General features: G+C 38.6%; 1 protein-coding gene and 1 long non-coding RNA gene across 18 annotated transcripts in view; one reads left to right on the top strand and one right to left on the bottom strand.

Annotated features, from left to right (window-relative positions):
- Positions 1-14,099, top strand: part of SLC12A1 (solute carrier family 12 member 1) — an 89,764-nt gene that overhangs the window by 17,939 nt on the left and 57,726 nt on the right. Inside the window, exons 5-9 of one of the 2 annotated variants that reach the window (XM_005654446.3) lie at positions 2,475-2,570; positions 4,743-4,882; positions 5,967-6,077; positions 8,016-8,127; positions 10,095-10,222. In XM_005654446.3, coding sequence (XP_005654503.1) covers positions 2,475-2,570; positions 4,743-4,882; positions 5,967-6,077; positions 8,016-8,127; positions 10,095-10,222 — 587 coding nt within the window. Of the gene's footprint in view, positions 1-1,861; positions 1,958-2,474; positions 2,571-4,742; positions 4,883-5,966; positions 6,078-8,015; positions 8,128-10,094; positions 10,223-14,099 lie in introns of both variants that reach the window. The other variant, XM_001926142.7, reaches the window with a different exon arrangement.
- The window catches only part of LOC102161909, an 87,632-nt gene continuing 78,306 nt past the window's right edge, over positions 4,774-14,099 (bottom strand). For 14 of the 16 annotated variants that reach the window (XR_002344990.1, XR_002345003.1, XR_002344988.1 and 11 more), the window contains one exon: positions 5,771-6,054. This is a non-coding gene — a long non-coding RNA (uncharacterized LOC102161909). Of the gene's footprint in view, positions 6,055-7,493; positions 7,670-14,099 lie in introns of all 16 variants that reach the window. The other 2 variants (XR_002345000.1, XR_002345007.1) reach the window with 1 other exon arrangement.

The following is a 14,099-nucleotide window of genomic DNA, read 5'->3' as shown; positions in this document are numbered from 1 at the left end:
ATGAGCATCTTAACAAAAGAACAACACATATTTAGAGAAGTGACAAGACAGGAAAAGGACTGAGCTTCTAGAGTGTACATTGTGGGAAGTCAAATATATGGGGGAACTAATGGAATATAAGAGCTAGTTAGTGAAGCCTATGTGGATTTCTCTGGTGCCATCACCAGCTGTATCTGGTCTCTAGCTGATAACTGTCCCCAGTATAGAGGAAAGATAAGATAGCTTTACAGATTTATGTCCTGCTTTTACACAAATAAGGGAAGTATCTGCTTCTTTTCAATTGTCTTTAGCTCAAAATAATCTTTATGCTAAAGTGGCACATTTTGGGACAGCATATTCTGCTACCCTTCAGTGTCCTCCTGACTGTATTTCTTGAAGCTGAAAGCAGCCTTGCCTTCCTCTGAATTCTGGTCTACTTTCTCCCACTCATACTAAATGCTTCTGCACAAGATCCTTGAGGGCAATTTTTTTTCATTTTTCTATTTCCTTGCATTTCTCATACCACCCAACACAGCAGAACATATAGTTGGCTTTTAATAAACAATAGCTGTTATGATTTTTGTGGATATGATCAACAGGTAGTGCTATTGATTATGTACCGTGTTCTACGCATCATGCTACTTTACCTTACACATATATTCTGTCTTTACATATGCCACTGCTTTCTTTACACATGGCCACTTTACACATGCATTCTTTCTAATTTCATTGCCATATTTTGGCTCAGCAAACAAGTAATTTGCCAGAGCTCACATAGCCACTACATGAATGTAGTTTCACTTGATTCTTTCCACTTTCTACATCTGCCACATGAACAATTTTCCATACTGCATGTAATTTTCCACTCCTATACAATCAAATGTATGTAAAAAAGATAGTTCCCTGGAAGGATGAACATTTACTCTCTAGTAGTATTAATAGCTTGGGATTGTACAGACCAGTTATGCTTATGGGCATCTAGAATGTCATAAAGAGTGGAGTTCACGTTAAATTTTGACCAGCCATAGCTGTTCAGTTGTGAGCAACTTTGCACTGCACATCTTAGCTCTTGAGATTCTTGGATCTGTGTAAAGGCAGAAAGCTGAGCATTTAGTCTGGTGATTTCCAGACCAACTTGTTAAACTCAAATGTGGCCTTTTGGTGATTACTCTGGACTTGCTAGCTTTTATGTAAATGATCTAATGGATGGTTCCACCATTTAATTGCCTTTATTTTTCCTCTCTCAACTGAGGTCTTGGTGTGATTATCATCGGCTTAGCCGTGACAGTGACTGGTATCACTGGTTTATCAACCTCTGCTATTGCCACAAATGGATATGTCAGAGGAGGTAATTAAACTTGTGACCCTCAGGATCATTTGTAAGGTAAAGGGAACACAGGCTCAAATAGTTCAACACTGACCTTTCTGGACTGTTTTCAAAGGTAATCCAAGTTGGTTCATTTTTTTCCCCCTGCCAGGCAAGAGAGATGCAAGAAAAATGGAGAAGGATTTAACCTTTGTCAAACCCCCAACTTTCTCATTCAGGTTCCTCTCAAGCAAGAGAGAAGGTCAAATGTTATGTTTTCTCTTTTCACAGCTAGGGTAGTTTCTCTCCCAGGACACCTGCATAAGTCAACTTTTCCTTTCCAGGGCTGAATTTTAGATTGTGTTTACTTGTGGAAACCATCCTTCATCATAATGAGGAGTTCTCCGACTTGATCTTTACGCCAGGCAAACCAGTTTCTCCTTAGCACAAAGGAACTCCGCTGGGGCCCAAGTCTTGGACGTGAAAGCTTAAATTCAAAGCAGTATAGTTTGCAGCAAGAGGGAATCCAAGGAAGAAAAGTGAAATGTAATATCTTCTATCTTTCATTGCTAACAGGTCTTGGAGTTCTCATAATTCTTCTTTCCACCATGGTAACTTCTATTACTGGGTTGTCAACTTCTGCAATAGCAACTAACGGGTTTGTTCGTGGAGGTAAAATTTCTAAGATATATAAATGCTCTCATCATTTGCTACGGGTAGGCAAAAACTTTTTATATATTTCTTTTTGGTGGGAACAAGAAAGTGGTCCATATTCTTGAAGCCTGGCTAAGTATTTGGATGAGCTGGATGCAGAAGGAAACATAAGGTACTGTGTGTATTGTCTTTGTTTACTCTGGTCAGCTGTGGGCTCTTCTCTAATGGTCCTCTCTGGCACATTGCAGGCCATGGTTTCCAGATATTCAGATTCCTTGGGGAAATGTTTTATTTTTCAGCAGTGCACGCCTCTTGCTTGCATTTCTTGGAAAATGACTCTTTGACACAGCTTCAGTTTTAAAGTTTAATACATTTCAGGTGCTTCCTAGAATTTCCTAGACCTCGATGGAATGGGATCATTTAGAACATTTCAGGTTCTTCATGAGGAGACTGACCCTTCCTTGTCAAGATTCAGACTGTCACCTTCTCTTCTTGAAGTACTGGAGCCAAACACCTTTCTTGGGGGATTTTTCAGGTCTTGGAGTCATCATCATTGGCCTGAGTGTGGTCGTGACAACACTCACAGGTATTTCTATGTCTGCTATTTGCACAAATGGAGTAGTAAGAGGAGGTAAGCCAACTCATTTACGTGTGACTATAAGCTTTGGTTATGTAGTGATGTCTAGAGTTGCTTTAATGTTGGAAGTAAATTTTGCATATAGATAATTAGTCCTCAAAGCCTTAAAACAAACAAGCAACAGCAAGGCATGATACTTTTCAGTTAAAATTAAGAGATCTCCAGGAAAGATTTTTGGAGCCCATTTCCTGGGGTTAAACAATTTTCTAGAGAATGACCAGTGTTTTGGAAGAAAGTATAGAGTGTTACAGTGAAATATATGGGTCTTTGTGCCTTAGATGAGCCCCACTGGCTCTCTCAGGCCCCTCAGAAGAGAGCTTCTCCAATACCCCAGCTGCCACTTCCCACCCAGTGAGCCCTCTGAGTTCACCCAACACTATGCTCCCAATGGCCAACAAGCATGAGAAGCATTCTTTTAAAAAATGTAACAAACAAATAAACAGAGTTACTTTCAAATCATCCAGTAACAAGCAGGCCTTGGCAGAAAATGTGTGGATGAAACTTATCATTGCTCTTCTAACTTCTATTCCTCCCCCTCCTATTCTGGCTCCTGGGATTTCTACCTAGGAACCTTATCCAGGTATTCCTATCCAGAGCCTGTTAAAATACCATCCTACTCACAACCCAGCTCCTCTCACAGCTTCTACCTATCTCTCATTTTGACCAAGCCTAGTTACTGACTGCTAAGATACTGAATGTAATCAGGACAAAAAAGTAATGGAGATTTGCCCCACCTAAATGAAAGTTTACATTTTTAGAGATAATGCTATCCTCTTAACTCAAAGGAGTTAATATAGTGGAGGAAATAGTGAAAAACATTTCAGTGAAAGATAGTTTTGGTTGTAGATATGTGTGTTCAGTGTCATTCCCCTACCACTTCTGTCTATCTCTAAAGATAGCTCAGAATGGGAAGTCATTAATCCACTATGGTCTGTGATATCATCTAGTTATCTAGGCCTTTCAACATTTAGTCATTTTTACCTTCAGTAACCTGCTCTTAGTACTCTCTAGGCAGTTAACCACTCTGGCTCAGTCTTTTCTGTGCACGGAAGTACACAGCTATGTGCAGAACTTCCTTTTCAGGGTCCAAGGTAGAAACAATCATTCCTACCTTACTTCCGATTTGCCACTCCCGTGCACATGTGGGTATTTGGCAATAACCATGCCTTCTTGAGCTAAAACCATAAAAACTAAGTCTGATTTATAAAGTGGATAATATATAGCACTACACAGGTACATTTTTATGTCATAAATGTGTACCAGAAATTACACCAGAAAGGAAGTTAGAATGACAATGATAAACTTAACCTACTTCATTTTCTGCCTAGGCCTGCCTGTTCCTAGAAATTTCAGAAATGAAATTTTACTTCAGTTATATATTATTTTTTCTTTTTTTTTTATTATTGAAGTATAGTTGATTTACAATGTTTCATGTTCTGTTGTACAACAAAGGGACCCAATCACATACATTTCCCTATGCTGTACAGTAGGATCCCATGGATGGGCATATTGGGGGTGTTTTTTTTGGATGCAAAACTTGTATTTGGAATGGATAGGCAATGGGATCCTACTGTACTTAAGTTATATTATTGATTGAAACTCTCCAATGAAGTTTTTAAAAGAAAGAATTTAGGGTATTCTTATTTGCAGCATTTGTGAACTATAGGTTTTGATATATTGGATTTTGGAGTTCTCGTTGTGGCCCAGCAGTTAATGAACCCAACTAGTAACCATGAGGTTGTGGGTTCTATCTCTGGTCTTGCTCACTGGGTTAAGGATCCGGTGTTGCTGGGAGCTGTGGTGTAGGTCACAGACGCGGCTTGGATCCCCCGTTGCTGTGGCTGTGGCATAGGCTGGCAGCTATAGCTCTTATTCAACCCCTAGCCTGGTAACCTCCATATGCTGGACCTAAAAAGACAAAAAATATCTACATGTATTGGATTTTATTTAGTCAGGATAGTTCTATTGCAGATTATATACAGAATACAAGGAAGGACTAAGTTATTCATTAAGGTGATATAAGATTTCTGAAATTACTAGGATTTTTAATATTTTTATTAGAATACTTAGTATTTAAATGTTCTCAGACATTCAAAATTATTTGGTCATATGTACTAAGTCCTCTAACAGATCCTCAATGTAAAGCACATTCATTTCTTATTTCAGGTGGGGCTTACTACCTTATTTCCAGAAGCTTAGGGCCCGAGTTTGGTGGGTCTATAGGCTTGATCTTTGCCTTTGCCAATGCAGTGGCTGTTGCTATGTACGTGGTGGGATTTGCTGAGACTGTGGTAGATCTCCTTAAGGTAATTAAAAGCTTTGCTTTTCTTCAGCTAAGCAAGATAATTTGGTTTAATTTGCTTTTTCAGGCACTTGGGGATATCATTATGGCAATATGAGAGAAAATAGATTTATTCTGCAGAATATGGAAGCTGAATATAGTTGAAGGAGCCTAGGCATGGCATCAGAACTGGCTCAGAATTCTGGCTCTCACATTTATCAGCTGAGAGATTTTAGACCAGTACCTCTGCTCATCTGAAACTTGTTTTTCAAATCTATAATACGGGCTAATAATACTGTTCGAAGTCTTTCATAGAAATGTGATATAGATAAAATGAAATCAGGTACATGAAATATAAAAATATATATAGTACATATAAAATATGAAAGAAAAGATAAATAATGGGTATTATCAGCAGCAGCAATATTATAATTATGCTTATAGGTTTTCAAACACTAGAACAACTCACTGCGGGAAACTAGACATTTTTTAGTTTAGGTGCCCCATCTGGATGGTATACATGTGAGCACACTAATTAGCTATATAAGAGCTAACCTCTTTCTAGTCTTCCTTTCATGGTAGTGATAACAGACACGGAATTCAACTGGTAACAGTACCTCTCTTTGAAAATTAGATGAATAAATGCGTGGATTATATTGCTCATAGCACTTATTTTCTGATACTCACAATAGTAGCCACTCATCATTTTTACTCCTCTAGGATTCCTCTTGACACAAAAATAATTAGTCTTTCTTCTGAAATAAAACATGATACGTGTATGTATGCATACTTTTACTTCGTGCTACAATAGCTTCAAAAGCTGTGATTAGAATGATTCTCTAAAATTTCTAACTCCTAACTTTGGCTATAAAAGGCCTATTATTATAGGGAAAAAATAACATTAGATTCTTTATCTTCTCAAATTTATGAGCATTTCATTATTTTATTTTCCTGTGTAGCCCCAGATATTAGTGTATATTTCTTCTTACTATTAAATGCCACATAAGACATACAGGCCAAAAAAAAAAAAATCTCCATCTCTAACCATTTTGATATATATATATATATATATATATATATACTTTTTTTTTTTTTTTTTTTTGCTCCAGGAGAGTGATTCGATGATGGTGGATCCAACCAATGACATCCGGATAATAGGCTCCATCACAGTGGTGATTCTTTTAGGAATTTCAGTAGCTGGAATGGAATGGGAAGCGAAGGTGAATATCTCAAAATGATGTTATCAACAACTGCTGGTCAGTTTCTTGAACAAATTGCAGGAATAGAAGGAACCCCATATTCCAAAAGAATTGTTGTTATTACTTTCTGTAGTAAAAGCAGTCAGGTTAGCACTCAGTGTAACACCAAGCCCTCCAAGCACTAAATCCAGGCAGTCATAACTCATAGCTCATGTGATCAGGCCTGTGCTTGGTTCTTCTTTATACTATAGTCACATAGACACATGATTGCCGCCCCCTTCATGCACAGATGCATTATGATCATAGCAATGGTACATACTGGAAGCCTGTGTCTTTTAATCATATTCCAGGTATCTGTTTCCAAGCTTGCCGTGAGTGCTGAAGCCCACTAGAAATTACAAGTGTGTTATGAGAAGATAACAGAAGCAGAAGCTATCATTCTTCTCTGAAACCTAGTAATTCAGCCAAAATTTGAGGGCATCTGAGGCCCTGGAACTAGAGAATATCTGGAGTTAACTATTAGTAAACCAGTTAGTAAATTTCTGAAAGATGGGGAGCATGACTTTTGCTTGCTTTGTAACTCTACAGTGACTCGGACAATGGAAACTTCTTTGTTCCTATATGTCTTGGAGGTACAATAACTAGACCTTGGGTGGTCACCAGAAATGGAAAGATGGCCAGATCCTCCCACTTCCATGAGGCAACAGGAATGTACCTACATGGCATTTATGTGTGCATTATGTATTCATACACTATACAGAAATTGACAAAGTGCTTATTAGTGACGAAGTGCTGGGCATTCTGCTAGGCACTGGATATTCAGTTGTGACCCACACAGACACACAGGCACAATTCAGGCTGCAGTTGAGCATATGGTCTATGGGGATATGAGTAATAAACAAGTAGATAAACAAGTAAATATAGAATGGTAAATGTGAAGTGCTGTAAAGGAAATAAACAGGGCTCTGTGATTGAACATAATGGGGGAACATACGTTAGATTATTCCCTGAGGGAGGCAATGCAGTTCCATGACAGTAGAGGGTAGAATTTAGAGCTCCAGCTCTGTAGTTAGACTGCCTGAATTTGGATGTGGTTTATATCTATACAAACTTTAGTAAATTACTTAACCTCTCTGTGCCTCAGTTTCTTTATTGTTATAATGATTATAGCAGTATTACCTACTTCTTACAGTTGATGGTGGTATTATTTACCTGAAAAAAACATTGGTAAAGCTACATCTGCATCTGTTATATTGTAAGCCCTCCATGAATATTAGCTGTTATGATTTAGATTCAGTGGTCAAGAAAGGCCTCTCTGAGGAGGTAACTAATAATATATAATGGATGAAAAGAAAGAAATAATTTTGCAAAATGTAGGGAGAAATGCATTTCCAGCAGAGGGAATGGCACAGGGGAATGCCAAGTGGGTAAACATACCAAAATGTCAAAGGGACTAGAGAACAGTGATTGGGCTGGTCAGCCTTGCAGACTGCTTGCGCTGGACACATGCTAGTATCAATGGCACTAGGTGTCGTGAGAATTCTATGAATCATGCTGTGTTCTCATACCCCTGCAGTTAGTACTGGGAGGGGAGGAATCCATGGGTGCCCTGCCTAGGAAAGAAATCAGCTTCTATTAGTGTTAAATCTTTTGGCCCCATTTACATTCTTAAGAACACTGCAGTAGGCTTCCTACTTGTTCCTTAGAATGCTCTTGAAATATCACCTTCAAGTGCCCAAGCACATGCACCCATTGAAAGCATAACATCTACATTCAGGTCAAATAAGGCTTATTAAGACACCATTTTTTAAGGACACACTTATTACTTACTCTGGAGAGTAGAGTCTTAAGTGGAATTATCAGACAGGGTCTTTCTTAGTGGGCACTTATAACTTTTATAATTATGTAAAAAGTCACTAAATAGATCTAATTTGACCTCCTGTTGCTTTGCCTTTCCAGGCTCAAGTGATTCTTCTGGTCATTCTTCTCATTGCTATTGCAAACTTCTTCATTGGAACTGTCATTCCATCCAACAGTGAGAAAAAGTCCAGAGGTTTCTTTAATTATCAAGGTATGGAGTTCCCTTCGTGGCTCAGTGGTTAACGCATCCGACTAGGAACCACGAGGTTGCAGGTTTGATCCTTGGCCTCGCTCAGTGGGTTAAGGATCTGGTGTTGCCATGAGCTGTGGTGTAGGCTGCAGACACAGCTCGGATCCCGCATTGCTGTGGCTGTGGCGTAGGCCAGTGGCTACAGCTCTGATTAGACCCCTAGCCTGGAAACATCCATATGCTGCGGGTGCGGCCCTAAAAGGACAAAAAGACCAAAAAAAAAAAAAAATTATCAAGGTACATAATGACAAATAACTTGCTTTGCAATAAATGGTTTTCCATTGCCCTCCCCCATCCCCATCCCCATGACTTTGGCCCCAGCCAGTGAAGTCCCAGTATGACCCAGGTAAGAGCCTGGGGTTAAGTCAGGAGAGTCAGAGTGAGTCTCAACCCTGCTGCTCACCAGCTAGATGAGTCACCTAACATGGCTGTGTCTCAAATTTTCCTGCCAAGGTGGGGGTGATAAAAATAACTTTCTCAGGGGATTTTGCAAAGCAAATAAGTTAGCAGATGTTAAAGTGCTTTGAAAACCTCAAAGTGCTGGACGCATTGTTGTCTCTGTCAAGTAGTAGAAGTAGAAGGTGTACGCATGAAAGAGAACATAGCTCAGACAATATGTCCAACTACCAAGAGCACCAAAGTCAAACATAGTCATGTTTTCTTTCTGCTAGACATTTTTGCACCTTGCTTTCTTATAGAATTACCTAGTTGAACATCACTGTCAGGTTTTCAGGCATGAACGATTGTAGGGGTTATTAATATAGCATCCTGTGATAATAGCATGACACTGAGCATTAAACTTGACTTCTCTTTTCTGTTCTAGTCTGCCTATCTACTCTTTCCTATCTTTCCACTCTAGCCTATTCAACAACCCACTGCTGAATATTTTCCTTCATTATTTACTCAATTGTCAGTATTTGTTTCTTATTTACATCACATCACTTCTTTCTTCCTGATTCTCTTTCTTTGTAAAGACTGCCTTGTTGGCTTTGCAAGTTAACATCTTTTTCCTTCTGATTTTTTTCCCTTCCAGTCCCTGATGTAATTTTTATGATGTTTCAATTTTCTTTCCTTATTTTTGCATCACGCTAAATTCTTTTGTTCATATTTTTCTTCCTTCCTTTTCTTTCTTCCTTTTCCTTTGTTTTTCTTCTAGATTGCTCCTTTTTCATTTAAGTAATTTGGTGACAATATGTGGGATATTATTATTTTATGAGCAAACGTCCTCACTATATCTACACCTATCTATCTATCTATCTATCTATCTATCTATCTATCTATCTATCTATCTTTTCCTAAAATAAGAATTTGGCATTAGAATCTAAGTCCCATTCTCTAGGGGCAGAGAGATTAGAATATTAGTAACAAAAATATAAGATAGCCTTACCTATGGATTTCCTACAATTAAGAAAAGCATAGAAAAGCAGTTTGTTGATTAAGGTGTATATATATGTGTGTGTGTGTGAGAATGTAATTGTATGTGTGTAGGGCAATGGTGTAGTATATTTGTGAGTATGCCATTATGGTCATGAGAGAATTTTCCATTTACGTCTTTTTCAATCTTCTAGATTCAAAGAAGTCAGAGAGTGGGTTTCTGTTGGCATGAAAATTATTGATTTTTCAGAGTATGTCCTAGAGATCTAAAACCTTGTGACACATATTTTGACTCCTGGAAATATTAACATGAGTTTTGTCAAAAGTATACCAACACAAGGAGTTCCCTTGTGGCACAGAAGGTTAAGCTGTCATCAGGAGTTCTCATGTTGTCACTGCAGGGCCCCAGGTCACTACTGCTGTGGTGCATGTTTGATCATTGGTCTGGGAGCTTCCACATTGCATTTAGGGCTATGGATGGAAGCCAAAAGTAATTTTATCTCCCACCTATGAAGAAAGTTTGCATGACAGTTTCCTCATTATTTGTGTTGCAGCATCAATATTTGCAGAAAACTTTGGGCCAAGTTTCACAAAGGGTGAAGGCTTCTTCTCCGTCTTTGCCATTTTTTTCCCAGCAGCAACTGGGATTCTAGCTGGTGCCAATATCTCAGGAGATTTAGAGGTATGTTGTTTTCTCTGCTTTGCAGTTCTGGAAGGTAATGGTGCAGTTGGGCAAGACAAGGAGCTATAGGCAGCAACAGCGACCATGTTTCTCTATAGATCTCAACACTAAGATTTTTGCAAGTTTTCCTAGTTTTTTTTTTTTTTTTTTAAACAGCTGCACCTGTGGCATATGGAAGTTCCCAGGCTAGGAGTTGAATTAGAACTGTATCTGTAGGCCTATGCCACAGCAACGCCAGATCTAAGCCACATCTGTGACCTACTCCACAGCTCTTGGCAACATTGGATCCTTAACCCACTGAGTGAGGCCAGGGATTGAACCCGTGTTTTCATGTATACTAGTCAGTTTACCACTGAGCCATCCTAGTTATTTAAACAACAGAAACTCCATCCTAATTATTTTAAAGTCCTATCTTTTAACGACAGAATTTGCTGCCAAACAATCCTATTCCAGATAGTTCTTCCAAAAGTCTTATCCAGTGATATCAGAAGGACAGAGTATATTGACAGTGTGTCATATTTCCAATAAAATGAACACAGTTCAATGGAAAATAATAAGAACCACCTTTCTCTTTTAAACACATAATGGAAAAGAGCACAGAATACTTAAGAAAAAAACAAAAATAAAATCAAATCACTTTACTATTGAATTCCTATGCCATTGAATTCAGAGATACATTCACTCATTTAATAGGAATTTATTTAGCCCTCCAGTCACCACATTCTATGTCAAATACTGTAAGGACCATTGTATTAGTTAGGATGTAGGTTTGAATGTTTTATAAAAGGCCTGTAACAGTGACCTAAATAAGACAGAAGTTTGTTTTCTTAGTGCATAAATATTCATGGTCATAGGCCATTCACTGGAATAAGAAAGGTCTGTTCCAAAAGGTAGCCCAGAACTCCAGATGACCTCTCTTGTGTTAGCATTCCCTTGGGATTTGCCCTCATCTGCAAAGTCCAAGATGGCTGATCATTTCCAAGATCACATTCCAGTCTACAGGAAGGGGGATAAGGAAGAAGAGGGCAATCAATCCCCGGATCTTGCATGTATCACTTCTGCTGACATTCCACTGACAGGATTTAGTCTCTGTGACCTTACCAAGTTGCAAAGAAGACTGGGAAATGTAATCTCTAGCTGGACAGCCCTGTACTCAGACAAAATTTTAAGAAGTTTCTAGTATTAAAAGAAAGAAAGTGAGAATGGATATTAGAGGACAACTGTCTCTACTGCACATGAAAAAAAGTAGAAGACATGGGTTTTATCTCAATAAATTTATAATCAACTTTGGAAGACAAGAAATACTTTTAAGAGCCATCAGAAGATATGCATAAAAATGCATAAAAAACTGTATGCATTGACTAAGTGGATTATGAAATAAAAATAATGAAGAAATAATTATATTAGGGATGATTTTCTTGAGGAAATAACTTCTGAGCAAAGTAACTAAAAGCAAAGGTTGTATACTGATAAATGGTCAGGAAATGGAAGGGTGTTCCAGGCAGAGAAGACAAAAGAACAGACAGGAATGGGAAAACTGTGGAATCAGTAAGGGGTCTTTCATGGTTCAACTGGAGAAGCCATCACAGGCTGGATAACCTTATATGGTAAGGAGAAAGGCTACTAGAGGGACCTGAAGGAGCGATGCTTGCCCTTGGAATAGAACTCCATGAAAGTGGGGACTTTGCTTTTGGTTTTGTTCACTGCTGTGTCCTTGGTGCTAGCAAGGCTTCTGTAAATATTTATTGAGTGAATGAATAAAGGTATTTAGAATTGTTATATTAAGGACCACGGTGCCATGGTAAATTCTTGAGCAGAGATATGGCATAAAAAAGAGTATGCCCAGGCTCACGAAAATTAAGTAACATGTTCAAAATGATTCAAGTAGTAAGTGGTACTGCTTGGCAAACTTTAGCTATGAACATTGAGCCTCTATTTTCTCAGATTTGGAAAAGTATCAGAGTTCACTGACTTAAATTTCTATAACCTATAAGACCACATTTAAATTAAAGAATATTGTGCTTTCTTTAGACTCCATAGAAATAATTTTTTTTTTTTTTTTTTTTTTTTTTTTTTTTTTTTTTTTGCTTTTAGGGCCACACCTGTGGCATATGGAGGTTCCAAGGCTAGGGGTCAAATCGGAGTTACAGCTGCGGGCCACAGCCACAGCCATAGCCACAGCCTCAGCCACATCAGATCCCAGCTATGTCTGCAGACTGCAACCTACACCACTACACAACCTACATCCAGCAATGATGGATCCCCAACCCACTGAGCAAGGCCAGGGATCAAACTCGCAACCTCATGGTTCCTAGTGAGACTTGTTTCTGCTGTGCCATGATGGGAACTACAGAAATAATTTTTTACTATTAGATATTTAGTAGGCAGTTCAGCTCAGCCAACACTTACTACTTAGACCATGTATTGGAAAAGCAAAGAAGACCTTGATCATTCTCTCAAGGAGCTCAGGGTCTAAGAGAGAGACAGACTAACTCTACAAGAGTCATCAGAAACAGAAACAGAGTCATGTGCAAAGGAAAGATGAAAGAGTAATTGCCTGTCCCCAGAGAAGTAAGGGAAGACTTTCAGAGGAAAATCTCAATCCAGATTTGAAGGGATGAAGAGGAGTTCATCAAAAGGACAAAGAAAGGAGGGATATTTGGAACAGACGACATGGACTGCAAAAAGGCCCAGAGAAAAATGTTGTTAATGGAAATAATTTTATGCATGGAGTAGTATATGCAAGTAAAATCTTTCCATCAATGTATGAATAAACAGATCTTCTATGTGTCCTAAGCACTCTTGGAGTAAGCAAAGAACCAGAGGATATCCCAATCTAAAAAGGCAAGGCTTAAAATTACTTTCTCACAAGATAAGTGGTAACTTATTTAAGGTTGCTAGGTTGCTATATCAGTAGAGAATTTTATTCTTTATCTATCAGTCTGAAGGAGAAATCCCTGATTTTGAGTTTACATGCAAAGAAAATGAGTTTACATGTAAAAATGTTCTATCATGATTTTCAGAGCACATGTGGTCATTGTATTGTTGTAAAAAAGGTGAATTATTTCTGTGTAAAAAGCCTTTGGTGATTTTACAATTAAACTTATCTTTTAGCACACAGACTACTATATACTACTATGTAAGACTCTGAGATCCTTTAAACTGTGAGCAATGGAGTTTGGGTATTGTCCTACATCTAGCTAGAGACACTAAGAAAGTTAGGACAGAGAGTACCATGATTAGATACATGTTTTAAAGAGAGCTTGCTAGCAGCTTGTGAGGGATGGAATAAGGGGTCAAAGAGCAGTGATAGGTAGGGAGACCCAGAGGCAGAAAGATCAGTTAGAGGAGATTTCAGTAGTCTGGACAAGAAACTACATGAGCTTGAATTAAGGCCATGGCAGGGAAAATGGATCAAAGGGGCCAGCTTTGTTAAGAGCAAGAAGAAGAAATGGAAAGCACGCTTTTTCACTATGATCTGCAGTAAGGGAAACATTACACATGATGGTCAAGTGACCACATACAGAAATTTTGTACAGACAGTTCTTCACTTCTTACAAATTGTATCTTCTGATATTTTCACATGAGTTCTATTCTATTCTATCCTTTTAATGCTGGCTTCAGCTGACCGAATTGATTCCATGGTGAACAGAAGCTCCCATTTGGGCACTGGGGTCAAAAGGGCAGAAGGACATCTTGGGGGAGATGTCTAGTGGGTTGCTACATTTAGGAGTCTGAGCTCTGAAGAGGAAGTAGGTGAGGACTAGGAGCTGGCGTGGAGGAGCTTGTCCTGATTTGAGCAAGAAGGAGGAGGGAGGAGGACCAAAGTAGCACACAGAGGACATTGAAAGTATAAATGGTGTAAATGGAGTTCACG

The sequence above is a fragment of the Sus scrofa genome, chromosome 1, assembly GCF_000003025.6.
Source record: "Sus scrofa isolate TJ Tabasco breed Duroc chromosome 1, Sscrofa11.1, whole genome shotgun sequence".
Classification (NCBI taxonomy): Eukaryota; Metazoa; Chordata; class Mammalia; order Artiodactyla; family Suidae; genus Sus; species Sus scrofa.
The sequence above is the reverse complement of the archived record's forward strand: the minus strand, read 5'-3'. Positions and strand labels throughout refer to the sequence as shown.